Source organism: Dendropsophus ebraccatus, chromosome 5, assembly GCF_027789765.1.
Source record: "Dendropsophus ebraccatus isolate aDenEbr1 chromosome 5, aDenEbr1.pat, whole genome shotgun sequence".
In the NCBI taxonomy this organism is placed as follows: Eukaryota; Metazoa; Chordata; class Amphibia; order Anura; family Hylidae; genus Dendropsophus; species Dendropsophus ebraccatus.
In genome coordinates, this window is record NC_091458.1 from 17,095,128 (window position 1) to 17,123,044 (window position 27,917).

The 27,917-nt window shown below is 44.3% G+C and overlaps 2 protein-coding genes across 4 annotated transcripts in view; one reads left to right on the forward strand and one right to left on the reverse strand.

The window, feature by feature from the left end:
* The window catches only part of CEP126 (centrosomal protein 126), a 47,009-nt gene extending 41,115 nt beyond the window's left edge, over nt 1–5,894 (reverse strand). For both annotated transcript variants that reach the window (XM_069969597.1, XM_069969598.1), the window contains exons 1-2: nt 5,591–5,894; nt 1,748–1,867 (exon numbers count right to left, since the gene is read on the reverse strand). In XM_069969597.1, the coding sequence (XP_069825698.1) occupies nt 1,748–1,867; nt 5,591–5,619 (149 nt within the window). In that variant the 5' untranslated portion in view covers nt 5,620–5,894. The remainder of the gene's footprint in view (nt 1–1,747; nt 1,868–5,590) is intronic.
* The window catches only part of ANGPTL5 (angiopoietin like 5), a 33,817-nt gene continuing 11,387 nt past the window's right edge, over nt 5,488–27,917 (forward strand). Inside the window, exons 1-2 of one of the 2 annotated variants that reach the window (XM_069969600.1) lie at nt 5,488–5,567; nt 25,565–25,736. In XM_069969600.1, coding sequence (XP_069825701.1) covers nt 25,697–25,736 — 40 coding nt within the window. In that variant the 5' untranslated portion in view covers nt 5,488–5,567; nt 25,565–25,696. Of the gene's footprint in view, nt 5,568–18,216; nt 18,355–25,564; nt 25,737–27,917 lie in introns of those variants that run through there. The other variant, XM_069969599.1, reaches the window with a different exon arrangement.

Genomic DNA, 27,917 nt, shown 5'->3' on the forward strand with positions numbered 1-27,917 from the left:
ATACTAACACAACCACATGACACCTATAGACACATACTTACACAACCACATAACACCTATAGACGCATACTTACACAACCACATGACACCTATAGACACATACTAACACAACCACATGACACCTATAGACACATACTAACACAACCACATGACACCTATAGACGCATACTAACACAACCACATAACACCTATAGACACATACTAACACAACCACATGACACCTATAGACACATACTAACACAACCACATGACACCTATAGACACATAGTAACACAACCACATGACACCTATAGACACATACTAATACAACCACATGAGACCTACATACACATACTAACACAACCACATGACACCTATAGACACATAGTAACACAACCACATGAGACCTACAGACACATACTAACACAACCACATGACACCTATAGACACATACTAACACAACCACATGACACCTATAGACACATACTAACACAACCACATGACACCTATAGACACATACTAACACAACCACATGACACCTATAGACGCATACTAACACAACCACATAACACCTATAGACACATACTAACACAACCACATGACACCTATAGACACATACTAACACAACCACATGACACCTATAGACACATAGTAACACAACCACATGACACCTATAGACACATACTAATACAACCACATGAGACCTACATACACATACTAACACAACCACATGACACCTATAGACACATAGTAACACAACCACATGAGACCTACAGACACATACTAACACAACCACATGACACCTATAGACACATACTAACACAACCACATGACACCTATAGACACATACTAACACAACCACATGACACCTATAGACACATAGTAACACAACCACATGACACCTATAGACGCATACTAACACAACCACATGACACCTACAGACACATAGTAACACAACCACATAACACCTATAGACGCATACTAACACAACCACATGACACCTATAGACACATACTAACACAACCACATAACACCTATAGACACATACTAACACAACCACATGACACCTATAGACACATATTAACACAACCACATGACACCTATAGACGCATACTAGCACAACCACATGACACATACTAACACAACCACATGACACCTATAGACGCATACTAACACAACCACATGACACCTATAGACGCATACTAACAAAACCACATGACACATACTAACACAACCACATGACACTTATAGACGCAAACTAACACAACCACATGACACCTACAGACACATACTAACACAACCACATGACACCTACAGACACATACTAACACAACCACATGACACCTACAGACACATACTAACACAACCACATGACACATACTAACACAACCACATGACACCTATAGACATACACATACTTACACTACCACATGACACCTATAGACGCATACTAGCACAACCACATGACACATACTAGCACAACCACATGACACATACTAGCACAACCACATGACACCTATAGACATACTAACACAACCTACAAGATCAGCTTCCTCCTCTCCTGCTGTTATCACCATTTCTACACACTGATTTAATAAAATGTGATCTGTTCCTGGCCACTGCATGAAGGTGGCAGCAGAGAGCATTGTGTCAGACTGGAGGGAATCCACCACTTCCTGCAGTACATACAGCAGCTGATATGTACTGGAAGATTGGAGGGAATCCACCACTTCCTGCAGGACATACAGCACAATCCCTCTGCACTTACCTCCTCCTGCGGTTGGTCTCCAGTGACAGCTTATGGGCTCGCAGCCGGATGACTCTCTGGTCCTCCAGTAACGCCTGCCGCTCCTCATCCACATCCACCTCTGGCTGGGATTTAGGATTTCTTATAATAAAAAGGGTTAAGGTCAAAATGCCCAGAAATAACTATTACAATCCTTACAAAGTGACGTGACCTCCTGACCTCTTCCTTCTAGGGTCTCATGGCAGATCTATAGCTCACTGTAACTATGGACTGCCTGCTCAGCCAATCAGTGACAGGGGCGGGACACGGCTGCACGCGCTGGCTGGATGAGCGGCCAATCCATCAGCCAGGTAGATGGCGCTGCAGCTGGAGGAGCCGGGTACAAGACCCACCCAGATGCTGGAGAACAATGGCAGCCGCCGATTATCACAGAGAGGAGACTGGTGCCTCAGGCGGGGAAGTATACATGCTTATATACTATGCATTATACAGCAGTGTACTGTTATACAGCAGTGTACTGTTATACAGCAGTGTATTATACAGCAGTGTAATGTTATACAGCAGTGTATTATACAGCAGTGTATTATTATACAGCAGTGTACTATTATACAGCAGGGTATTATCATACAGCAGTGTACTATTATACAGCAGTGTATTATTATACAGCAGTGTATTGTTATACAGCAGTGTATTGTTATACAGCAGTGTATTATTATACAGCAGTGTATTGTTATACAGCAGTGTATTGTTATACAGCAGTGTACTGTTGATAGACAAATGCTGATTTGGGGTCAGCTCACCTGCTACTTCCACTCACGGTGCACGGCAAAGCCCGGAGCCAGGGCAACACATGTGAAGGAAAGAGTCCAGCACCAGTGCAGCGGATAAAAACGTCCTTCTTTATTTAGGCAAACTTCACATACAGGAAACAAACATGCGGTAGGTTGACGCGTTTCGGCGTATCTCACGCCTTGTTCACAACACAATAACAACACAATATTGTGTTGTGAACAAGGCGTGAGATACGCCGAAACGCGTCAACCTACCGCATGTTTGTTTCCTGTATGTGAAGTTTGCCTAAATAAAGAAGGACGTTTTTATCCGCTCCACTGGTGCTGGACTCTTTCCTTCACAGCAGTGTACTGTTATACAGCAGTGTATTGTTATACAGCAGTGTACTGTTATACAGCAGTGTACTGTTATACAGCAGTGTATTGTTATACAGCAGTGTACTGTTATACAGCAGTGTATTGTTATACAGCAGTGTATTATTATACAGCAGTGTATTGTTATACAGCAGTGTAATGTTATACAGCAGTGTATTATTATACAGCAGTGTACTATTATACAGCAGTGTATTATTATACAGCAGTGTATTATTATACAGCAGTGTACTGTTATACAGCAGTGTATTATTATACAGCAGTGTATTGTTATACAGCAGTGTATTATTATACAGCAGTGTACTATTATACAGCAGTGTATTATTATACAGCAGTGTATTGTTATACAGCAGTGTATTATTATACAGCAGTGTACAATTATACAGCAGTGTATTGTTATACAGCAGTGTACAATTATACAGCAGCGTATTATTATACAGCAGTGTACTATTATACAGCAGTGTATTGTTATACAGCAGTGTACAATTATACAGCAGTGTATTGTTATACAGCAGTGTATTATTATACAGCAGTGTATTATTATACAGCAGTGTACTATTATACAGCAGTGTATTATTATACAGCAGTGTATTGTTATACAGCAGTGTATTGTTATACAGCAGTGTACAGTTATACAGCAGTGTATTATTATACAGCAGTGTATTATTATACAGCAGTGTACTATTATACAGCAGTGTATTATTATACAGCAGTGTATTATTATACAGCAGTGTACTATTATACAGCAGTGTATTATTATACAGCAGTGTACTATTATACAGCAGTGTACTATTATACAGCAGTGTACTATTATACAGCAGCGTATTATTATACAGCAGTGTACTATTATACAGCAGTGTATTATTATACAGAAGTGTATTATTATACAGCAGTGTATTATTATACAGCAGTGTACTATTATACAGCAGTGTATTATTATACAGCAGCGTACTGTTATACAGCAGTGTATTATTATACAGAAGTGTACTATTATACAGGAGTGTATTGTTATACAGCAGTGTATTATTATACAGCAGTGTATTGTTATACAGCAGTGTATTATTATACAGCAGTGTATTGTTATACAGCAGTGTATTATTATACAGCAGTGTACTATTATACAGCAGTGTACTATTATACAGCAGTGTATTGTTATACAGCAGTGTATTGTTATACAGCAGTGTATTATTATACAGCAGTGTACTATTATACAGCAGTGTATTATTATACAGCAGTGTACTATTATACAGCAGCGTATTATTATACAGCAGTGTACAATTATACAGCAGTGTATTGTTATACAGCAGTGTACAATTATACAGCAGTGTATTGTTATACAGCAGTGTATTATTATACAGCAGTGTATTGTTATACAGCAGTGTATTATTATACAGCAGTGTACTATTATACAGCAGTGTACTATTATACAGCAGTGTATTATTATACAGCAGTGTACTGTTATACAGCAGTGTATTATTATACAGCAGTGTACTATTATACAGCAGTGTACTATTATACAGCAGTGTACTATTATACAGCAGCTCTGTGACGTAAGCACTGTCCTGTTATATATCAGCTCTGTGACATCAGCACTGTCCTGTTATATAGCAGTGTATTATACAGTAGCTCTGTGACGTAAGCTCTGTCCTGTTATACAGTAGCTCTGTGACGTAAGCACTGTCCTGTTATACAGTAGTGTATTATACAGTAGCTCTGTGACGTCAGCACTGTCCTGTTATATAGCAGTGTATTATACAGTAGCTCTGTGACGTCAGCACTGTCCTGTTATATAGCAGTGTATTATACAGTAGCTCTGTGACGTCAGCACTGTCCTGTTATATAGCAGTGTATTATACAGCTCTGTGACGTAAGCACTGTCCTGTTATATAGCAGTGTATTATACAGTAGCTCTGTGACGTCAGCACTGTCCTGTTATACAGTAGCTCTGTGACGTCAGCACTGTCCTGTTATATAGCAGTGTATTATACAGTAGCTCTGTGACGTCAGCACTGTCCTGTTATACAGCAGCTCTGTGACGTCAGCACTGTCCTGTTATATAGCAGTGTATTATACAGTAGCTCTGTGACGTCAGCACTGTCCTGTTATACAGTAGCTCTGTGACGTCAGCACTGTACTTTTATATAGCAGTGTATTATACAGCAGCTCTGTGACGTCAGCACTGTCCTGTTATACATCAGCTCTGTGACGTCAGCACTGTCCTGTTATATAGCAGTGTATTATACAGCTCTGTGACGTCAGCACTGTCCTGTTATACATCAGCTCTGTGACGTCAGCACTGTCCTGTTATACATCAGCTCTGTGACGTCAGCACTGTCCTGTTATATAGCAGTGTATTATACAGTAGCTCTGTGACGTCAGCACTGTCCTGTTATATAGCAGTGTATTATACAGTAGCTCTGTGACGTCAGCACTGTCCTGTTATATAGCAGTGTATTATACAGCTCTGTGACGTCAGCACTGTCCTGTTATATAGCAGTGTATTATACAGTAGCTCTGTGACGTCAGCACTGTCCTGTTATATAGCAGTGTATTATACAGTAGCTCTGTGACGTCAGCACTGTCCTGTTATATAGCAGTGTATTATACAGTAGCTCTGTGACGTCAGCACTGTCCTGTTATACAGCAGCTCTGTGACGTAAGCACTGTCCTGATATAAGGTAACTGACCATATGAAGGATACGAGTAGGCTTTGCTCCGCTGGCCCAGCATGGCTCCGTGTATCCCGGTCTCTTCTGTCACACATTCACCACAATGGGGACATCCCCGGGACCGGTCAGGGGTCTCGGGTCACGGCGGGGGGGGTCGGCCGGCCATTGGGTGCGGTCTAGCGGCAGACCGCGGGCGGATTACCGGGGGACCGTGAGGCTCCCAGCCGTCTCCGGGGACATGTAGCCCGCAGCCGTGTCCGCTGTGCCTGACGTGTGTCTTGGCTTCCCGGTTACCATGGAGCCGGAGCTCGGAGAAATGTTATAGGGCGGCGAGGAGACGCTACTGCGCATGGGCGAGCAAGACACGGGGAGCGCAGCGCTAGGGCGCATGCGCTGATAGGATTCTGCGTCCTGAGCGGCACCGGCAGATAAAGGACAGGGATTGCATAGACTCGTCTGCGCATGCTCAAGCAGCATTGGTAGTCAATCGCCCAGTAGTAGTGTTATGGGCATGCGCCAGGCAGAGCAACTAGTAACTTAAAGGGGGATTCCTATAGATTTATGTGTTCATAGACTATGCATAATCTTCTCTGGGTCTAACATCTGGAGATAACCAGGATTACCAGCAAAATGAACGTGTCACCATCTTTTACCTGCTTCTACCTATAAGTGGGGACACAGGACCCCTGTAACCTTATAGATGGGGGTCACAGAAGTATTATCTGCCATAATTAGCCTATAGTTTTTCCATATGGAATATCCCTTTAAGTGGCCATGTCCATCCAGACACTAAATATATGGAGAACACATAGAGACGCCCTTATTATACATCGGTAATATGGAGTCTATAGAACTATATAGGTCAGCGCTATACTTCGAGGGACTCCATGGTCCGCCTTAAATTGTCTGCACACATGGCCTCTATGTGTAATACAAGGAAGTATATATGACAAACAGAAGCGTTGGGTGACAGCATGGGGTCAGCCAGCTGTTGTCTGTACAGTAGGTGTGAATAGGTCTCTATCCTACCTAATGTGCCGGATACACACGTCCCCCTGGTACTGAGGTGTCAGCGTGACAATAAGACTAAACAGTGAAGTGAAAGACGTCAGAACGACCATGGAAGTTTATATTAAAGGGGTTATGCAGCGCTACAAAAACATGGCCACTTTCCCCCTACTTTTGTCTCCAGTTTGGGTGGGGGTTTGAAACTCAGTTCCATTGAAGTAAATGGAGCTTAATTGCAAACTGCACCTGAACTGGAGACAACAGTAGGGGGAAAAGTGGCCATGTTTTAGTAGCACTGGATAACCCCTTTAAAGGGATTGTTCACCAATTTTTTTTTTCTTTTAAATCAACTGGTGTCAGAAAGTGAGAGAGAATTTGTATTTACTTCTATTAAAATGTCAGACATCCCTGAGGAAGGTGTTTGAACGGTGGACGGCGCGGGGTGGTCTCTGATCCCATCTGACCCTCTCTCTCCCTTGTCGGACTGCATATAGTAGACTTTTCGCCATTTTTTCCCCTTCATTTCATCACCATTTTTGTTGTATTGTGCCACATTGTTGTTTTTTTGTTGAGGTAGGGTCCTTTATTTATTGCCATTGCATATGCAGTCTTGGGTCAGGTTGGTAGATTAGTCCTGTCTGGAACGCCAGCAGCATTACGGCTAACATTATAAATGGTTTTAATTTAGAGTAGTATTTGGGATTTTCTCTCCCTGTCTGTAATGCTTCTGTATACTTACATTTATGTGTTATCTTTTTGTATCTATATTGGTCATTTAACAAAGATATGCATTGGTTTAGCACTCTACTTGTTTTGAGTGGTGCATCTTGTATATATTATCCCTGTACTGTGACATCACTGTGTGTATTATCCCTGTACTGTGACATCACTGTGTGTATTATCCCTGTACTGTGACATCACTGTGTGTATTATCCCTGTACTGTGACATCACTGTATTATCCCTGTACTATGACATCACTGTATTATCCCTGTACTGTGACATCACTGTATTCTCCCTGTACTGTGACATCACTGTGTGTATTATCCCTGTACTGTGACATCACTGTGTGTATTATCCCTGTACTGTGACATCACTGTATTATCCATGTACTGTGACATCACTGTGTGTATTATCCCTGTACTGTGACATCACTGTGTATTATCCCTGTACTGTGACATCACTGTATTCTCCCTGTACTGTGACATCACTGTGTGTATTATCCCTGTACTGTGACATCACTGTGTGTATTATCCCTGTACTGTGACATCACTGTGTGTATTATCCCTGTACTGTGACATCACTGTGTGTAGTATCCCTGTACTGTGACATCACTGTGTGTATTATCGCTGTACTGTGACATCACTGTGTGTATTATCCCTGTACTGTGACATCACTGTGTGTATTATCCCCGTACTGTGACATCACTGTGTGAATTATCCCTGTACTGTGACATCACTGTGTGTATTATCCCTGTACTGTGACATCACTGTGTGTATTATCCCTGTACTGTGACATCACTGTATTATCCCTGTACTGTGACATCACTGTATTCTCCCTGTACTGTGACATCACTGTATTATCCCTGTACTGTGACATCACTGTATTCTCCCTGTACTGTGACATCACTGTGTGTATTATCCCTGTACTGTGACATCACTGTGTGTAGTATCCCTGTACTGTGACATCACTGTGTGTATTATCCCTGTACTGTGACATCACTGTGGGTACTATCCCTGTACTGTGACATCACTGTGTATTATCCCTGTACTGTGACATCACTGTGTATTATCCCTGTGCTGTGACATCACTGTGTGTATTATCCCTGTGCTGTGACATCACTGTGTGTATTATCCCTGTACTGTGACATCACTGTGTGCATTATCCCTGTATTGTGACATCACTGTGTGTATTATCCCTGTACTGTGACATCACTGTGTATTATCCCTGTACTGTGACATCACTGTGTGTATTCTCCCTGTACTGTGACATCACTGTGTGTATTATCTCTGTACTGTGACATCACTGTGTGTATACCTGTACTGTGACATCACTATGTGTATTATCTCTGTACTGTGACATCACTGTGTGTATTATCCCTGTACTGTGACATCACTGTATGTATTATCCCTGTACTGTGACATCACCGTGTGTATTATCCCTGTACTGTGACATCACTGTGTGTATTATCCCTGTACTGTGACATCACTGTGTGTAGTATTCTTGTACTGTGACATCACTGTGTATTATCCCTGTACTGTGACATCACTGTGTGTGTTATCCCTGTACTGTGACATCACTGTGTGTGTTATCCCTGTACTGTGACATCACTGTGTGTATTATCTCTGTACTGTGACATCACTGTGTGTATTATCCCTGTGCTGTGACATCACTGTGTATTATCCATGTTCTGTGACACCACTGTGTATTATTCCTGTACTGTGACATCACTGTGTATTATCCCTGTACTGTGACATCACTGTGTATATTCTCCCTGTACTGTGACATCACTGTGTGTATTATCCCTGTACTGTGACATCACTGCGTGTATTATCCCTGTACTGTGACATCACTGTGTATTATCCCTGTACTGTGACATCACTGTGTGTATTCTCCCTGTACTGTGACATCACTGTGTGTATTATCTCTGTACTGTGACATCACTGTGTGTATTATCCCTGTACTGTGACATCACTGTGTATTATCCCTGTACTGTGACATCACTGTGTATTATCCCTGTACTGTGACATCACTGTGTGTATTATCCCTGTACTGTGACATCACTGTATGTATTATCCCTGTACTGTGACTTCACTGTGTGTATTATCCCTGTACTGTGACATCACTGTGTGTATTATCCCTGTACTGTGACATCACTGTGTGTATTATCCCTGTACTGTGACATCACTGTGTGTAGTATCCCTGTACTGTGACATCACTGTGTGTATTATCCCTGTACTGTGACATCACTGTGTGTACTATCCCTGTACTGTGACATCACTGTGTATTATCCCTGTGCTGTGACATCACTGTGTATTATCCCTGTGCTGTGACATCACTGTGTGTATTATCCCTGTACTGTTACATCACTGTGTGTATTATCCCTGTATTGTGACATCACTGTGTGTATTATCCCCCTGTACTGTGACATCACTGTGTGTATTATCCCTGTACTGTGACATCACTGTGTGTATTATCCCTGTACTGTGACATCACTGTGGGTACTATCCCTGTACTGTGACATCACTGTGTATTATCCCTGTACTGTGACATCACTGTGCATTATCCCTGTGCTGTGACATCACTGTGTGTATTATCCCTGTGCTGTGACATCACTGTGTGTATTATCCCTGTACTGTGACATCACTGTGTGCATTATCCCTGTATTGTGACATCACTGTGTGTATTATCCCTGTACTGTGACATCACTGTGTATTATCCCTGTACTGTGACATCACTGTGTGTATTATCTCTGTACTGTGACATCACTGTGTGTATACCTGTACTGTGACATCACTATGTGTATTATCTCTGTACTGTGACATCACTGTGTGTATTATCCCTGTACTGTGACATCACTGTATGTATTATCCCTGTACTGTGACATCACTGTGTGTATTATCCCTGTACTGTGACATCACTGTGTGTATTATCCCTGTACTGTGACATCACTGTGTGTAGTATTCTTGTACTGTGACATCACTGTGTATTATCCCTGTACTGTGACATCACTGTGTGTGTTATCCCTGTACTGTGACATCACTGTGTGTGTTATCCCTGTACTGTGACATCACTGTGTGTATTATCTCTGTACTGTGACATCACTGTGTGTATTATCCCTGTGCTGTGACATCACTGTGTATTATCCATGTTCTGTGACACCACTGTGTATTATTCCTGTACTGTGACATCACTGTGTATTATCCCTGTACTGTGACATCACTGTGTGTATTCTCCCTGTACTGTGACATCACTGTGTGTATTATCCCTGTACTGTGACATCACTGTGTGTATTATCCCTGTACTGTGACATCACTGTGTATTATCCCTGTACTGTGACATCACTGTGTGTATTCTCCCTGTACTGTGACATCACTGTGTGTATTATCTCTGTACTGTGACATCACTGTGTGTATTATCCCTGTACTGTGACATCACTGTGTATTATCCCTGTACTGTGACATCACTGTGTATTATCCCTGTACTGTGACATCACTGTGTGTATTATCCCTGTACTGTGACATCACTGTGTGTATTATCCCTGTACTGTGACATCACTGTGTGTAGTATCCCTGTACTGTGACATCACTGTGTGTATTATCCCTGTACTGTGACATCACTGTGTGTACTATCCCTGTACTGTGACATCACTGTGTATTATCCCTGTGCTGTGACATCACTGTGTATTATCCCTGTGCTGTGACTTCACTGTGTGTATTACCCCTGTACTGTGACATCACTGTGTGTATTATCCCTGTACTGTGACATCACTGTGTATTATCCCTGTACTGTGACATCACTGTGTGTATTATCCCTGTACTGTGACATCATTGTGTGTATTATTCCTGTACTGTGACATCACTGTGTGTATTATCCCTGTACTGTGACATCACTGTGTGTATTATCCCTGTACTGTGACATCGCTGTGTGTAGTATCCCTGTACTGTGACATCACTGTGTGTAGTATTCTTGTACTGTGACATCACTGTGTATTATCCTTGTACTGTGACATCACTGTGTGTGTTATCCCTGTACTGTGACATCACTGTGTGTATTATCCCTGTACTGTAACATCACTGTGTATTATCCTTGTACTGTGACATCACTGTGTGTGTTATCCCTGTACTGTGACATCACTGTGTGTATTATCTCTGTACTGTGACATCACTGTGTGTATTATCTCTGTACTGTGACATCACTGTGTATTATCCCTGTACTGTGACATCACTGTGTGTATTATCCCTGTACTGTGACATCACTATGTTTGTTACCCCTGTACTGTGATATCACTGTTTGTTACCCCTGTATTGTGACATCACTGTGTGTATTATCCCTATACTATGACATCACTGTGTGTATTATCCTTGTACTGTGACATCACTATATTTGTTACCCCTGTACTGTGACGTTGCAAGTTGGCAAAATGATATACTGCAGTAGACCAGTGATGGGTTCATTAACCCCTTGTATTCCAGTATCAGAAAATTGTATTTAAATAAAACTATCACCCCAAGACATATAACTGACTAATATAATGTATTACTAATAGTCAGGCCTGTATTCTGAGTACCCGCTGCCCTAGGCACCATAAGTGCTGATGCCCCAAACCGCTGTCCCCAGGGGTAGGGGGGCTTTATGTGTTCTCTGAGGCTAAGTCTTAGCCCATAAAATAGCTAACACTGACCCCCCCCTCTCCCCTCATTATTACCCCAATACCATCCCTCCACAGGGGTACTCGGAAGATTCGGGTACCGGCAGTCCTGGAGTGTCAAATAAAATGTCACTCCTGGTCTGGGGCCATTGCAGGACCATATTATTAGTCTGGAAAGGGCCACTTGTTTTGTAAGATTGTCACTAGGTTTTCCCTATGTCCTCTGTGGGGAAAAGACTGATATTCAGGTCTGTTAAAACATGTCCTGCTGTATGTCCTGCAGGAAGTGGTGTATTCTCTCCAGTCTGACACAGTGCTCTCTGCTGCCACCTCTGTCCATGTCAGGAACTGTCCAGAGCAGCAGCAAATCCCCATAGAAAACCTCTCCTGCTCTGGACAGTTCCTGACATGGACAGAGGTGGCAGCAGAGAGCACTGTGTCAGACTGGAAAGAAGCAGCCGGCACCAGGGAGCGGAGTCTAAGGGGCCACTGGTTTTAACCATCACCCACCACATGGTAAGATGGACTTGCTGTAGCAGGCGACCCCCAGGTCTCTACCCTTGGCTTGGCTTGCTAGCAGCGTCGGGCAAGGTGCAGCTGGAGACAGGTAGGCAGGCAGGCACACAGCAGGACTCACAGCTGAAACCAGGGCAGACGGCAGGAATCACGGGAGAGCTGGGACCACACTCTATAGAAGCATGCAGAGGCTCCAACAGAGGGGAACAGGCAGGTGCACTCATTTATAGGGGAGTGTCAAGGAGCAGGGACCAATAAGGAGCATACTGCTCCTTTAAATGTAACTGAGCCAGCCTGCACGTGACCCAGGGGGCGGGGGACATATTGGAAAAATGGTCTGTAACCACCCAGATGACGATGTTGCCTTCAGAAGGGGGAAAGTCCATGACAAAGTCCATGGCAGTATGGGTCCAAGAGTGGTCTTGTTCTGGGCACAAGTGGTGCAAGAAGCCACATAGACCTTGGATAGGCTTGGCCACCAGTAGTGATGGGAGATCAGCCGCCCCGTTTTATAGGCCACAGAACGCCCAGCGATAGAAGAAGAATTACCCCATTTCAAAACCTCACTTCAGTGCCGGGCATACATAAGTTATACCGGGAGGAACACTGTGCAGAATTGATGTGGCCACCGGAAGCCTTCTTCCCCCAGGACATCAGATGCCTGGGAGTGCGATTGGCCTTTATGTTCTTCTCCGCTGGACGAAAGTGAATGACAAAGTTGAACCTGGAAAAGTACAGTGACCACCTGACCTGGGATTGAGATGCTGAGCGGTCTGAAGATAGAGGAGATTCTTGTGATCTGTATAGTTATTAACCGGATGTTTTGCTCCAGTAGTTCCCGATCTCCTATGGAATAATTTCTCTTGGCCGGTGGAAAACGTCTTCGATAAGAAGCCGCAAGTTCAAGTTTTCCCTGAAGAATCTCGAGGAGGAATCCAGCACCCACAGAATAGGCATCCACCTCCAGGAAGAACGGTCTAGAGGGGTCGAAATGCCCATGCCTGGTGTTTAAGCCAGTCGTCCATTCATCGGTTAGGTTATAAGCCCCCCTAAGATCCACTTTCGTGAAAATCCGGGCTCCACAGAGATTATTGAACAACTCCGATATTAGAGGCAAGGGATACTGGTTCTTCGCCATCACCTTGTTGAGAACCTGGTAGTCGGTACAAGGATGGAGAGAACCATCTTTCTTCTGAATGAACAAGAACCCGGCGCTAGGGGACAATCTTGGAGGTCTAGGGGACAATCATATCGCCAGTGAGGTGGTAACGTATCAGCCTGCTTTTCGATGAAGACATCCGCAATGTCCTGATACTGGACCAGTAGACCAGGCAATTGCTCGGGAGAGTTAGATGATGATGAAAATGACCGGCTATCAGAGGGCTGCAGACAGCGGATGAAGCAATCCCGTCCCCAATGTAAGATTCCCCCCGTCTTCTAGTCAAGGCTGGGGACGTGGAGCAGAAGCCAACAAGAGACCTAACAAGAAGTCTGACAGCATAGAAGGCCATCTTTAAATCTTTAAATGGCCCTTTAAATCTGAGACAGCCGGCGCGCGCGCCCTAGGAGGCAGGGACGCGCGCCGGCCGGCACAGCGGGTGACAAGAGCGGGGCAAGGTAAGGCGCCCCCCGGGGCCGAACTAGTAGCAGCGCCGGGTGCCTGCACATGGACCCGGCAGCTGCATGGAGAGGTCGCGGCGGCGGCCCGGAGCACGGGACGCGGCGGCGGCCGTGACAGTACCCCCCCTTTGCCCTCCCCCTCTTTCTTGCCTGCAGATGGAGGCAAATCAGTGATGAAGTCCATCCCTATGTGGCGAGGGGATGTGGATTTGCGGATGAAACCCTTCTGTAAGTTCTCCCGGATGTAAGAGGACATGTCCTCAGTTTTGGGTACTGAGAGAGGGTACACCTGACCTTGTGGAGGAGAAGTTCCAGGAAGGAGGTCTATGGGACAATCGTACGCCCGATGAGGTGGTAGAGAGTCCGCCTCCGTGGCAGAGAAGGCATCAGGCAAGTCTTGGTATTCCGCCGGTAGGCCGGATAGAGGCTTGGCGGGGTCGGGTGACAACATAGAGTACTTGGGCTGAGGTGACCTCAGACACTGGTTGGAACAGTCCTGACCCCAACTAAGAATCTTCCCGGTTCTCCAGTCCAGGTTAGGGGCATGTAATCGCAGCCAAGGGAGTCCCAGGAGGATGGTGGAAGAAGAATGGGGCAGGACGTAGAAGGAGATCTTTTCCTGATGTGAAGTGCCCACCTGGAGGACTTGAGGTGCGGTCTGGTAGTGCACATGGTCGGTAAGAATCTCGCCCGTGACCGAGGAGATAGTCAGGGGTCTGGCTAGTTGGGTCACGGGTAGCCGCCATCTTTGGACCAATGTAGCTGCAATAAAACTGCCTGCTGACCCAGAATCGAGAAAGGCAGTAGTCTGGTGAGTTTGTCCTGAGGGTGTCTGGATAGAGACTGGCACAGACAACCTTGGAGAGGTGGCATTCACACTTAGGGAGACCTCTCCCACCGGACCTAGGTGCTGGCGTTTCCCGGACGCTTGAGGACGCTGGGGACATCTCAGCCGAAAGTGATCCGAACCACCGCAGTAGAGGCAGAGATTCAGCTCCAGACGACGAATTCTTTCATCAGGCGTCAGGTGAGCCCGTTCCACCTGCATAGGAATCTCAGGAGTCGACTGGGACACCGGAACGTCAGGATTCTGGAAGAACGGCGCCAGCTGGTGATGGCGACGGGACAGGCTTAGTCGCCGTTCATGCCAGACCTCCTCCTCTCTCTCAGAAAAACGAGTATCGACCCTGGTGGCCAGTAGGATGAGTTCGTTCAGGGAGGTAGGTAGGTCTCGGGCGGAAAGCACGTCTCTCACCCGACTGGACAGGCCCTTCTTGAAGGTGGCTATTAGAGCGGCCTCATTCCAGTCTAATTCTGCCGCCAGGGTGCGGAACTGGATGGCGTAGTCACCAACAGAGGAGCTCCCTTGAGAGAGGTTGAGGAGAGCAGTCTCAGCTGAAGAGGCACGAGCAGGTTCCTCAAAGACGGAGCGAAACTCGGCCAGGAAGGTTCGGAGATTAGCAGCAGCAGGGTCATCTCGGTCCCACAGCGGCGTGGCCAAGCCAGAGCTCTACCCTCCAGTAGGCTGAGGCCACTTTAGAGCGCTCGGTGGGAAACTGACTACTTAAGAGTTCAATATGCATGGTGCATTGAGTCAGGAATCCTCTGCACAACTTGGAGTCACCAGAGTATTTGCTTGGGAGAGCCAGTCGAAGTGTTGAAAAAGCAGCAGGAGGTGGTGCGCGCTGGGCTGTAGTATGCTGCTGTAAGGCGGCAGTGAGTTGCTGGATCTGCTGCGACTGTTGCTGGATTTGTTGCGCCTGTTGGGCAACCACTCTGGCTACGTCACGGATATCAGGCACCTCGCGGGGATCCATGGTTGGAGCCTACTGTATTGCCTGGAGTAGTGGATCCACTGGACCGTCACTAGCGATGGCACTAACCTCACCAAGGAGTGGAGTCTAAGGGGCCGCTGGTTTTCACCAGAGCCCGCCGCAAGGCGGGATGGACTTGCTGCGGCAGGCGACCCCCAGGTCGCTACCCCTGGCTTGGTTGCTAGTGACGGCAGGCGAGGCATGGCAGGAGCAGTAGGCAGGAGATGGTGCTGGCAGAGGTCTGTAGGCGTAACCGCAGGTGACAGGCTGAACACAGGAGCAATAGTGTAACAGAGGAGCAGGAACCAGGAACGAGGACTAGGGACCAGGTAGTGGACAGGAATCAGGAACAAGGACTAGGGACCAGGTAGCGGACAGGAATCAGGAACAACAGGGAGCTGGGCCAAACGCTATGGGAAGCATGTAGAGGCTCCAACACCTGGAGTGGGGCAGGGCTGGAATTTATAGGAAGTGATTAGTGCAACTTCCAATTAGGGGCGGACTGGCTCTTTAAATCTGAGACAGCCGGCGCTAGGAGGCAGGGACGCGCGTGCCGGCCGGCACAGCGGGTGACAGGAGCGGGGCGAGGTAAGGCGCCCCCCGGGGCCGAACTAGTAGCAGCGCCGGGTCCCTGCACATGGACCCCGGCAGCTGCATGGAGAGGTCGCGGCAGCGGCCAGGAGCACAGGACGCCGCCGCGGCTGTAACACTGGACAACTACACTAAGAGACTCCCCGGTGACTGAGGAGATAGACAGAGGTCTGGCAAGTCAGACCACCGAGAGTTGCAACTTCTGGACTAAGGATTCGATGATGAAACTGCTTGCAGAGCAAGAATCCAGGAAGGCAGTGGACTTAAACCACTGCCCAGATGGGGTTAACAACATGACCGTCAGGGACAAGCGTGGAGAGGAAACATTGATACCTATGGAGACCCCTCCTACCTGGACTAGGTGTGGGAGTTTCCCGGACGCTCTGGCCGTGAGCAGCTCTGGCGGAAGTGGTCAGGGCTGGCACAAGAGAGGCACAGGTTCTGCTCCCCTCAGGTGATAGACAAACCCTTTCCACCTGCATGGGCTCCTCAGACGGTAGAAGGGACACAGGAACGGAAACGGAACGGAACGCTGCCGCCAGCCAGAACGTGTAACAATGCTCTTGTTCCTGTCGGACCTCCTCCTCTCTCTCGGAGAAACGGACATTGATCCCAGTGGCCAGGTGTATCAGGTCATCCAAGGAGGACGGGAGGTCCCGGCTGGAAAACACGTCCTTCACCCAACCAGAAAGGCCCTTCCTGAAGGTAGCAACTGAGGCGGCATTATTTCAGTCGAGTTCGGCTACCAGCGTGCGAAATTGTCCAGTGTTGTCACGAACAGAAGAGTTCCCCTGATGCAAATTGAGGAGGGCAGTCTCAGCTAAGGCTGGGTTCACACTGCGTTTTTGCAGTCCGTTTTTTTCATCCGTTTAAAAAAAAAAAACTGATGAAAAACGGATTGCAAAAACGGATGCATTTGTGTGCATCCGTTTTGATCCGTTTTTCCATTGACTTCCATTATAAAAAAAAACGGATCGAAACAGATCAGGTTTTTTTGACGGACACAAAAATGTTGCTGACACTATTTTTTTTGTCCGTTAAAAAAAAACTGATCCGTTAAACGTATGCTAAAAACGCAGTGTAAACCCAGCCTTAAGATGCTGGAGCAGGATCCTCAAACACATCCCGATCCCACAACGATGTAGCCCAGGCCAAGGCGTTGCCCTCAAGATGGCTGATGACAAGTGCCACCTTGAAGTGCTCCATGAAGAATTGACTGGCCAAGAGCTCGATGTGCATGGAGCACTGGGACAAGAAACCCCTGAAACGGGGGCGTGCGTGCCAGCGGCGGAGGAGAGAGCAGGAGCGTCCGGCAGCAGGGAGGAGACACCACCGCGCACAAGACACCACTGCGACACTGCAGGGCATACAGCAGATGATAAATACTGGAAGACGAGATTTGATTTTTTTCATTGTAATAAATTACAAATCTCTGGTACTTTCTGGCACCAGTTTATTTGAAAGAAAAACATTTTTGCTGAACTGCCCCTTTAAACATTATAACAAGAAAAATTAAGAATAAAAAAGTATTTTTTTTTTTTTAGTTTATTGTCTCTTCTCCATGTTTTAATGAATTGGGCTAATTAATAACAAGTGACTCCGGTGGGATCCTGAGCTGTGCGCTCCGATGTTTTTTTTTCTTTGTGATGATTGGATCCAGGCGGTAGAGCTGGCGTCCCTCATACAGCTCCTCGGCTGCAGCATCTGCGCTCTCTGCTCTCTTCTCACAAGGAGAAGCTGCAGTTTTTTCTCCAGTGTTCACATTTCTTCATATATAAGATGATGCGCCTCTACGCCGCTGCTCTCATCTTCTGCCACATTGTTTTCCATCGAGGAGAAAGCACCATGACCGGTGGATCCTCCATCCCCTCCGCACAGGTAGGACCCTCTGATATACTGTATGTCTATGGCAAAATTATTATAATATCATAGAAGGGATAGATATGGGAAGGAGATATTAAAGGGGGACTCTGGTTTTATAGGTTTGGCTGGAAGAGGTGATTTACATACAGTTAAACTTCTCTATAGACGTCTATATATACTGTGTGCTATTTGCCATAGTGCAGGATAGACCACAGGTTGCAACATGATCACAGTCAATTTTATTAGCAGTAATGCAGCCCAACTCAGACAGCATGACATGGCAACAGCCTTGTACTGTTATTTGTTCACTTTAAAGGGGTACTCCGGCGCAAAAATCTTTTAAATCAACTGGTATTAAAAAATTTACTTCTAATAAAAAATGTCAAGTCTTCCAGTATTTATCAGCTGCTGTATGTAGTGCAGGAAGTGGTGTATTCTTTCCAGTCTGACACAGTGCTCTCTGCTGCCACCTCTGTCCATGTCAGGAACCGTCCAGAGAGGTTTTCTATGGGGATTTGCTACTGCTCTGGACAGTTCCTGACATGGACAGAGGTGGCAGCAGAGAGCACTGTGTCAGACTGGAAAGAATACACCACTTCCTGCATGACATACAGCAGCTGATAAGTACTGGAAGACTTAGGATTTTTAAATAAAAGTTAATTATGAATCTATATAACTTTCTGACACCAAATTTTTTGAAAGGGAAAAAAAATCTGAGTACCCCTTTAACCCCTTCACGACCCAGGACGTAACTGTATGTCCTGGGTTGGGTAGGGGAGTTCAGAGGGTGGCCGCGTGGCGACCCCGCTCTGAACTGCCAAGACCCTGGCTGCTATTAATAGCCTGGGACTGTGGCAGTTAGTGAGCACGGTCCAATCACTGTGCCTGATAATAAGTCATTTAGATGCAGCTGTCAAAGCTGACAGCTGCATCTAAATGCCTATTTGGCGTATCGCAAACCCCCCATGGTGCGATTGCGGAGGGGCAATCAGTTTAACTTATCTGGCCAGGCCTCAGCACCGGAATGACGCTGATCCCGGCTCAGTATTCTATTGATCTGGTCTGCAGCAGACCAGACCAATAGAGCACCAATCTAATGAATTGGTGCTCAGTAATATACACAGCATTGATCTCAATGGGAGATCAGTGCTGTGTATATAGAAGTCCCCCAGGGGATTTCATATTACTGTGTAAAAAAAGTTTTTTCATTTATAAAAAAATCCCCTCTCCTAATAAAAATTGAAATCACTCGATTTAAGATATAACTTATTTTATATCACATTTGTTTTACATCAGTCGTGCAATTTTGTCAATTGGATGTAATACGTCTGCTTTAACCTCCTTGTTTTATTTGCATTGTTGATGCTTTTTTTTTTTTTTTTTTTACATCTTTTTGCACAGAAAAATACTTAAATATTGCAAGAAAATATCTGACTTGCATAAAATGATCAGAAAAAGCTACATACAGTGTAAAACAGAATGCTCAGAAAAATTTACATGAAACAAAAGAAGGTGCATAAAAATTGCTCCGAAAAGCAATAAAAAATGCTTGAAAATGACATAAAATTTAAATAGCGGTAAATTGCTGCAGATTTTGCTTGTAGATTTCTGCAGATAAAGTCCGAATTACAAATTACATTTCCTGGCAAGTGAAAGAACAATCTAATCCATGTACTGTAGACATTTTCTGTGTGTCATAGATGCCTGGCTGAGCTGCTGCATGCTCCCCTCCCCCCTCCCCGTCTCCTTCATGACTCCCAGAAGGCCCTGAGGCTGTTGTGCTCAGAAGGAAAGCCTTATTTTATTTTTGTGCAGATAGCCCTCAGCTAAGAGACAGCTTTGCTTCACCCCTGCCTATGTCTCCATCACTGAGCATGGTATACAGGTGGCAGATTCTTGTTAGGGTGGTTTTGGTCGTTCTGATGATGCTGTATATTCTTTTATTAACCCTTAGGGGACACAGACAGTTTTTATTTTTGCGCTTTCGTTTTTTCCTCCTTGTGTATATAAGGCCATACATAGCGCTTGCATTTTTCCACCTAGAGACCCAGATGAGCCCTTATTTTTTGCGCCAATAATTGTACTTTGCAATGGCAGATGTAATTTTTTCCTAAAATATGCTGGGAAATAAAAAAAATATATATATACACTCACCGGCCACTTTATTAGGTACACCATGCTAGTAACGGGTGGTCTTCTGCTGCTGTAGCCCATCTGCCTCAAAGTTGGAGGTACTGTGCGGTCAGAGATGCTCTTCTGCCTACCTTGGTTGTAACGGTTGGCTATTTGAGTCACTGTTGCCTTTCTATCAGCTCAAACCAGTCTGCCCATTCTCCTCTGACCTCTGGCATCAACAAGGCATTTCCGCCCACAGAACTGCCGCTCACTGGATGTTTTTTCTTTTTCGGACCATTCTCTGTAAACCCTAGAGATGGTTGTGCGTGAAAATCCCAGTAGATCAGCAGTTTCTGAAATACTCAGACCAGCCCTTCTGGCACCAACAACCATGCCACGTTCAAAGGCACTCAAATCACCTTTCTTCCCCATACTGATGCTCGGTTTGAACTGCAGGAGATTGTCTTGACCATGTCTACATGCCTAAATGCACTGAGTTGCCGCCATGTGATTGGCTGATTAGAAATTAAGTGGTAACGTGCAGTTGGACAGGTGTACCTAATAAAGTGGCCGGTGAGTGTATGTGTGGTGAAAAAAAAATATATATATTTGGGGGGTATTTGTTTTTACGCCGTTTGCCCTGGGGTAAAACTGACTTGTTATATATGTTCCCCAAGTTGTTATGTTTACAACGATATGTAACATGTATAACTTTTATTTTATTTGATGGCTTTCAAAAAATTAAAACCTTTAAAAAAAAAAATATATGTTCCTTAAAATCGCTTAATAACGCTTTTATCCTTTGGTTTATGGGGCTGTGTGAGGTGTCATTTTTTGCGCCATGATGTGTTCTTTCTATCGGTATCTTGATTGCGCATATGCGACTTTTTGATCGCTTTTTATTACAATTTTCGAGATTTGATGCGACCAAAAATGCACAATTTTGCACTTCGGAATTTTTTTACGCTTACGCTGTTTACCGTGCGAGATCAGGAATGTGATAAATTAATAGTTCAGGCTTTTACGCACGCGGCGATAGCAAACATGTTTATTTATTCATTTATTTTTATTTATTAAATGGGGAAAGTGGGGGGATTCTGACCTTTATTAGGGGAGGGGGCTTTGTATTAATAAAAAAAAACATTTTTTTTTTTACACACATACTAGAACCAGGTATGAGGGACAGCAAGCATTTAGATGCAGCTGTTAACTTTGACATATTTTGACAGGCTGCATATGGCACCCGGGATCGCGGCAGTTCTATTAAAAAAATCTAAAGTCTTCTCAGCTGCTGTATGTCTTGCAGGAAGTGGTGTATTCTTTCCAGTCTGACACAGAGCTCTCTGCTGTCACCTCTGTCCATGTCAGGAACTGTCCAGAGCAGGAGAGGTTTTCTATGGGGATTTGCTGCTGCTCTGGACAGTTCCTGACATGGACAGAGGTGGCAGCAGAGAGCACTGTGTCAGACTGGAAAGAATACACCACTTCCTGCAGGACATACAGCAACTGATAAGTACTGGAAGGTTTGACATTTTTTAATAAAAGTAAATTACAACTTTTTATAACTTTCTGACACCAGTTGAAACAATATTTTTTTTTCACCGGAGTTCCCTTTTAATTAACGTGTGGCGTGTTTTTCTATTAATATAAGGGAAGGTGTTTTGTATTATATAACTTCCGGGTCCCATTAGTTATAAACCCCATATAACTCTTTATACAATGACGTCCTTATACTGGTGCCCTAAAGCCATGGAAACTGAGGAGGTATGAAGTATACAAGTAGCTGTGCGCTGACAGCCGCCCTGGACTGCTAACTGCCTGCTAAAGCCATCAGCTCCGGAGCTGGAACGTTCCGATGCCTGAAGCTTAGGACGTAATGCTTGTGTATTAGGAGAGCTGGATGCATGGAGGGATACGGAATAGCAGGCAGGAGACAGATGGGTCCTGTAATGTCCACCGGGAGGAATAAGTCACATTGGAACCAGGATTTTTACTCTAATTCTGTCACATTAAGTTGCTGGGTCTCTCCAGTACTTGTATGATAGTCAAGATGTTTAGGCTCGCCTCCAGGAACGCAGACGCGGTGGGTGTGGTTATGCAAATTGTCAAAAAAATGACAGAAAGTAATGTTTAAAGGGGAAGTTCACAAAAAAACCCTTTCAAATCAACTGGTGCCAGAAAGTGCAAGAGATATGTAATTTACTTCTATTAAAAATCTCCAGTCTTCCAGTACTTATCCAGCACTAGTGACACAGACAGCTCCCCCCAATGTAATGTCTATTCTAATGGTAACATGTATTATATAGATATCAGGAGAGGCTGCAGCACTAGTGACACAGACAGCTACCCCCAGTGTAATGTCTATTCTAATGGTAACATATATTATATAGATATCAGGAGAGGCTGCAGCACTAGTGACACAGACAGCTCCCCCCAATGTAATGTCTATTCTAATGGCAACATATATTATATAGTAACCAGGGGAGGCTGCGCACTAGTGACACAGACAGCTCCCCCCAGTGTAATGTCTATTCTAATGGTAACATATATTATATAGACATCAGGGGAGGCTGCGGCACTAGTGACACAGACAGCTCCCCCAGTGTATTGTCTATTCTAATGGTAACATGTATTTATAAAGACATCAGGGGAGGCTGCAGCACTAGTGACACAGACAGTTCCCCCCAGTGTAATGTATATTCTAATGGTAACATGTATTATATAGACATCAGGGGAGGCTGCAGCACTAGTGACACAGACAGCTCCCCCCAGTGTAATGTCTATTCTAATGGTAACATATATTATATAGACATCAGGGAGGCTGCAGCACTAGTGACACAGACAGCTCCCCCCAGTGTAATGTCTATTCTAATGGTAACATGTATTATATAGACACCAGGGGAGGCTGCAGCACTAGTGACACAGACAGCTCCCCCCAGTGTTATATCTATTCCAATGGTAACATGTAATATATAGACATCAGTATCACTAGTTCTGCCTGCAGTTATGTAACTGTGCAGCTGCCTGTCAATGTAAGGCTGCGTTCACACTACGTATATTTTAGTCAGTATATGTATATTTCAGTCAGTATATTTCAGTCAGTATTGTGGTCCTCATATTGCAACCAAAACCAGGAGTGGATTAAAAACACAGAAAGGATCTGTTCACACAATGTTGAAATTGAGTGGATGGCCGCCATATAACAGTAAATAACGGCCATTATTTCAATATAACAGCCGTTGTTTTAAAATAACAGCAAATATTTGCCAATAAATGGCGGCCATCCACTCAATTACAACATTATGTGAACAGAGCCTTTCTGTGTTTTTAATCCACTCCTGGTTTTGGTTGCAATATGAGGACCACAATACTGACTGAAATATACGTAGTGTGAACCCAGCCTGAAAATGTAAAACAGTAAATGTAAAAAGTTATAGTACAAAGTTGAAATAAATGTAAAACACTTTTAATTCACCAGATTATCCTTTTACATCTCCGCTTTAAATCTTGACATAACCCCTTTAATTCCAGTGGAGAAATTCCTATAAACATGAAATATCAATGCAACCCCAGTCCTCGTGTTCACCTGCACCCACAGTCCTCTTAGATCTGATACCCAGTCTACAGATATCAGTAGAGTGGACATTTTCTTAAAGGCACAGTACCATTTTAGACCTAGTTACATATTTGCATGTTGATCACCTCCCACACATGGACGCAGAAGTCTGACCATCTCGTCCTCCCTCCCTATTGATGTCCCAGCACCATGTATCCAGTATTATTCATTTCAGCGATGCACGGCGTGGGCTGTAAAGCAGCACGATGACTTTTTGCGGTTTGGGGGCAATTTTTGTTATTCTTGTTTCATGTTGTGGGAGAACATGCTGGAAGTAGCCTTGTGTGACCCCCTCCCCCTTGACAGCTGCTCCCAGCTCTGGCTCCCATCTCACCTTAGGAAGATTTAACATTTTGCTGCCAATTGTGTGTTTTTTTTTTTTGTTTTTTTTTACAGAAGGTGTTTTTTGGCTTTAGTTCCTGCTTAGTTTGCACAGTCGTCTGTATATGAGCAATCTATGGCTCTCTATCATTAACTCTTTGAGGACCTACACAGTTTGGACTTTAAGGACCTAAACAAATTTTTGTTTAAAATTTTTTTCAAACTTAAGACACCTTTTTATCTTCATGTTTCCTGGTTGTATTAGGTTGTGTTTTTTTTTTCCTGGAACAAGTTCGGACAGTTATAACTAACTGAATGCAAGAGGCCCTTACACAATCTCGAGAACGGGGACCACAGTCACTATGTTGGAAGCAGTAAACCACTCTTCTCAGCCATTTCTGCAGCTTCCATAGAGTATGAATGGAGTTGGGGTCCATGTTCTCGAGACTGTAAGGGCCCCCCAGTGATCAGCATTGATTAACCCCTTAGTGATTGCTAGAGATGAGTAAATATCGATCATTCTCAGGTTTTCTCTACCCAAACGTGCAGCAATTGATTATTGGTGACTACAGAAGTTGGATGCAGCCCTAGGAAGTCCTGGAAAACATTGATACAGCCATAGACTTTAAGGGCTGCATCCAACTTCTGTAGCCACCAATAATCAAATGCTGGATACCCGGTGTGTGCTTTCCCCAATATCTATAATCTAACACAATGCAGCCTGTGTGATCTGCCCTCCCTGAAGACTTGGATGCTTTCCTTCCTCTCTAACATTTAATCTGTTATATACAACCTCCTTCCTTGGCGTCTCTGAAAGGAGGGAAAACAGAGTCAAGAGTCAAGATCAAGCGTTTTTGAATCTCTGTCAGCAGAAAAGCCAGATATGTAGAGGTGTTGCACAGATTCTACAGAAACTTCATATTCCATTGCAGTCTATTTAGTAAGTAGTGAAGAACTGGAAAAAACAAAAGTGTTCATAGCATTTTAAGCCTCATATTTGTAATCACCAGAAGTAAAGCTGCTAGCAATATATTATTACTCCCACCAAAAAAACGCCAAACATGTAAAACATATAAAGACCAATATACTGTACATGACATGCTCTTTTTAATTTCAGGTCATAATAAATACTGTAAAACATACCGACATATTGATACATTTTTTACATTGCAGGGTAATGTCAGGTCAGTATCAGTCAGTGTTGTGGAGGAGACGCTAAAAAATGTAACCTCGCCAATAGAGAAGAAAAGCAAATCCACGGCCGCAGCGACAAGTCACGACAAATGTTTTCAGACATGCAAAGAGATGTCTCTACTGATGCGAGAGCAGAAATTCAGCGTGTGCAGTAAGTACAATCTGTAACCCGCAACGTCCTGGAGGATATATCATCTTATATCGAGGAATGTGATTCCCTAATTCCTAAATTCCCTAATAATATCTTTATTAATGAGATCACAGAACCCAATGGCCGATCATGGCTCGACTTCCATCCCTCCATGTCTGCCCATTACATCATAGCCAAACAATTTGGCTTCCAGGTCTCCCTTGGCATCTTCTTTTCCCATCCGTCTCCTTTGGCCAATAATTTTCTTCTTTATATGTTTGGATTCTTTCTTTTTCTCTCCATTGTATTATAGCACATTGTTATTACCATTTGTTATATTGGTCTCCTCATTATGGTCTCCTTATACTCCCTTTGCTACATACTCTTACACTCACTATCCTAATGACCTCTCTGTGCTTAAAGTGGTACTCCGGCAAAAATCTTTTTCTTTCAGATCAGCTGGTGTCTGAAAGTTATATAGATTTGTAATTTACTTCTATTTAAAAATTTCAGGCCTTCCAGTACTTATCAGCTGCTGTGTGTTCTGCAGGAAGTGATGTATTCTTTCCAGTCTGACACAGTGCTCTCTGCCGCCATCTCTGTCCATGTCAGGAACTGTCCAGAGCAGCAGCAAATCCACATAGAAAACCTCTCCTGCTCTGGACAGTTCCTGGCATGGACAAAGGTGGCAGCAGAGAGCACTGAGTCAGACTGGAGAAAATACACCACTTCCTTCAGGACAAACAGCAGATGATAAATACTGGAAGACCAGAGAAGTTAATTACAAATGAATATAACTTTCTGAAACCAGTTGATTTGAAAGAAAAAGATCTTCTCCAGAGCACCGCTTTAACTCCCTTTGCTCCTTGCTTAAAGTGAGTTTCTCACACTGACAGCGCAGTCGGATCTGCCAGCTTTATGTTACAGAGCAGTATGAGCTGAGCAGATTGATATATAGATGTGTGGGAAAAGATTCAGTAGAACCTGTAATCTATTGCTCTAAATCCCTGCTCATTCTGGACCTAGGATTGCAGTGGGCGGTCCTACTCAGTGATTGACAGCCTTCCCTGTATGAGTGTGTATTCAGAAATAACTGTCAGTTTAGGAGTAGGTCCGCCCACTGGACTATGAGCAAAGATTTAGAGCAATAAATAGCATGTTGTACTGAATATTTTCCCACACAATTATATATCAATCTGCTCAGCTTTTTCTGCTCTATAACATGATGCAGGCAGTCTGAATAGCATAGTCAATGTGGTAAGTCCCTTTAAGTTGGGAGTCAGAGTAGCTCACTAGTGGACAGGTTTGGCCTCTGCTGAGCGCAGTCAACAAAGTTATAGTAAGATGGGATGAATTCTCAATGATACAGGGGACACCAGCAAATAAGTTTGCCTTGGTCAGGGTGTTTAGATACAGAACTCGGGCAGAAGACTAAACATTCGCCCCGGTTGAAGTAAATCCTAGCCATGCTTCTATCGGGCCCTGATGTATGGATGACCCCTATCCACAACCTGATCCACTAGGTCCTGCAGAGTTTATAATAAGAAATAGGAGCTGTGTCTGTTCTCTATAGCTAGATGGCAGGCACCCAGTCATCTCCCCTCTGCGGGCTCTAGGTAGTCCAGTCTAAGCAGGTATAGATGACTACTTGCAGTGATGTATTTTTGGGGTACTGGTAGCCATGTTTTAATTTTCTTGAAGCGTTTTTGTCAGATAATTTATATTTTACACTATACTATTGTTGTGTATATATATCACCATCACCACCATATTGTTACTGACCAAATGCAGTATACTAAATCCAATAAATCACAGTACCAGATTTCAAGTAAGAAATAACACCACCGCATACTGACTAACACCACCGCTGCTACTGACTAATACCATTACATACTGACTAACACCACTGCTGCTACTGACTAATACCACCACATCCTGACTAAAGCTACCACATACTGACTAATACCACCATATACTAACACCACCGCTGCTACTGACTAATACCACCACATACTGACTAATGCTACCGCATACTAATACCACCACATACTTACTAACACCACCACTGCTACTGACGAATACCACCACATACTGACTAACACCACTGCTGCTACTGACTAATACCACCACATACTGACTAACGCTACTGCATACTGACTAATACCACCACATACTAACACCACCGCTGCTACTGACTAATAC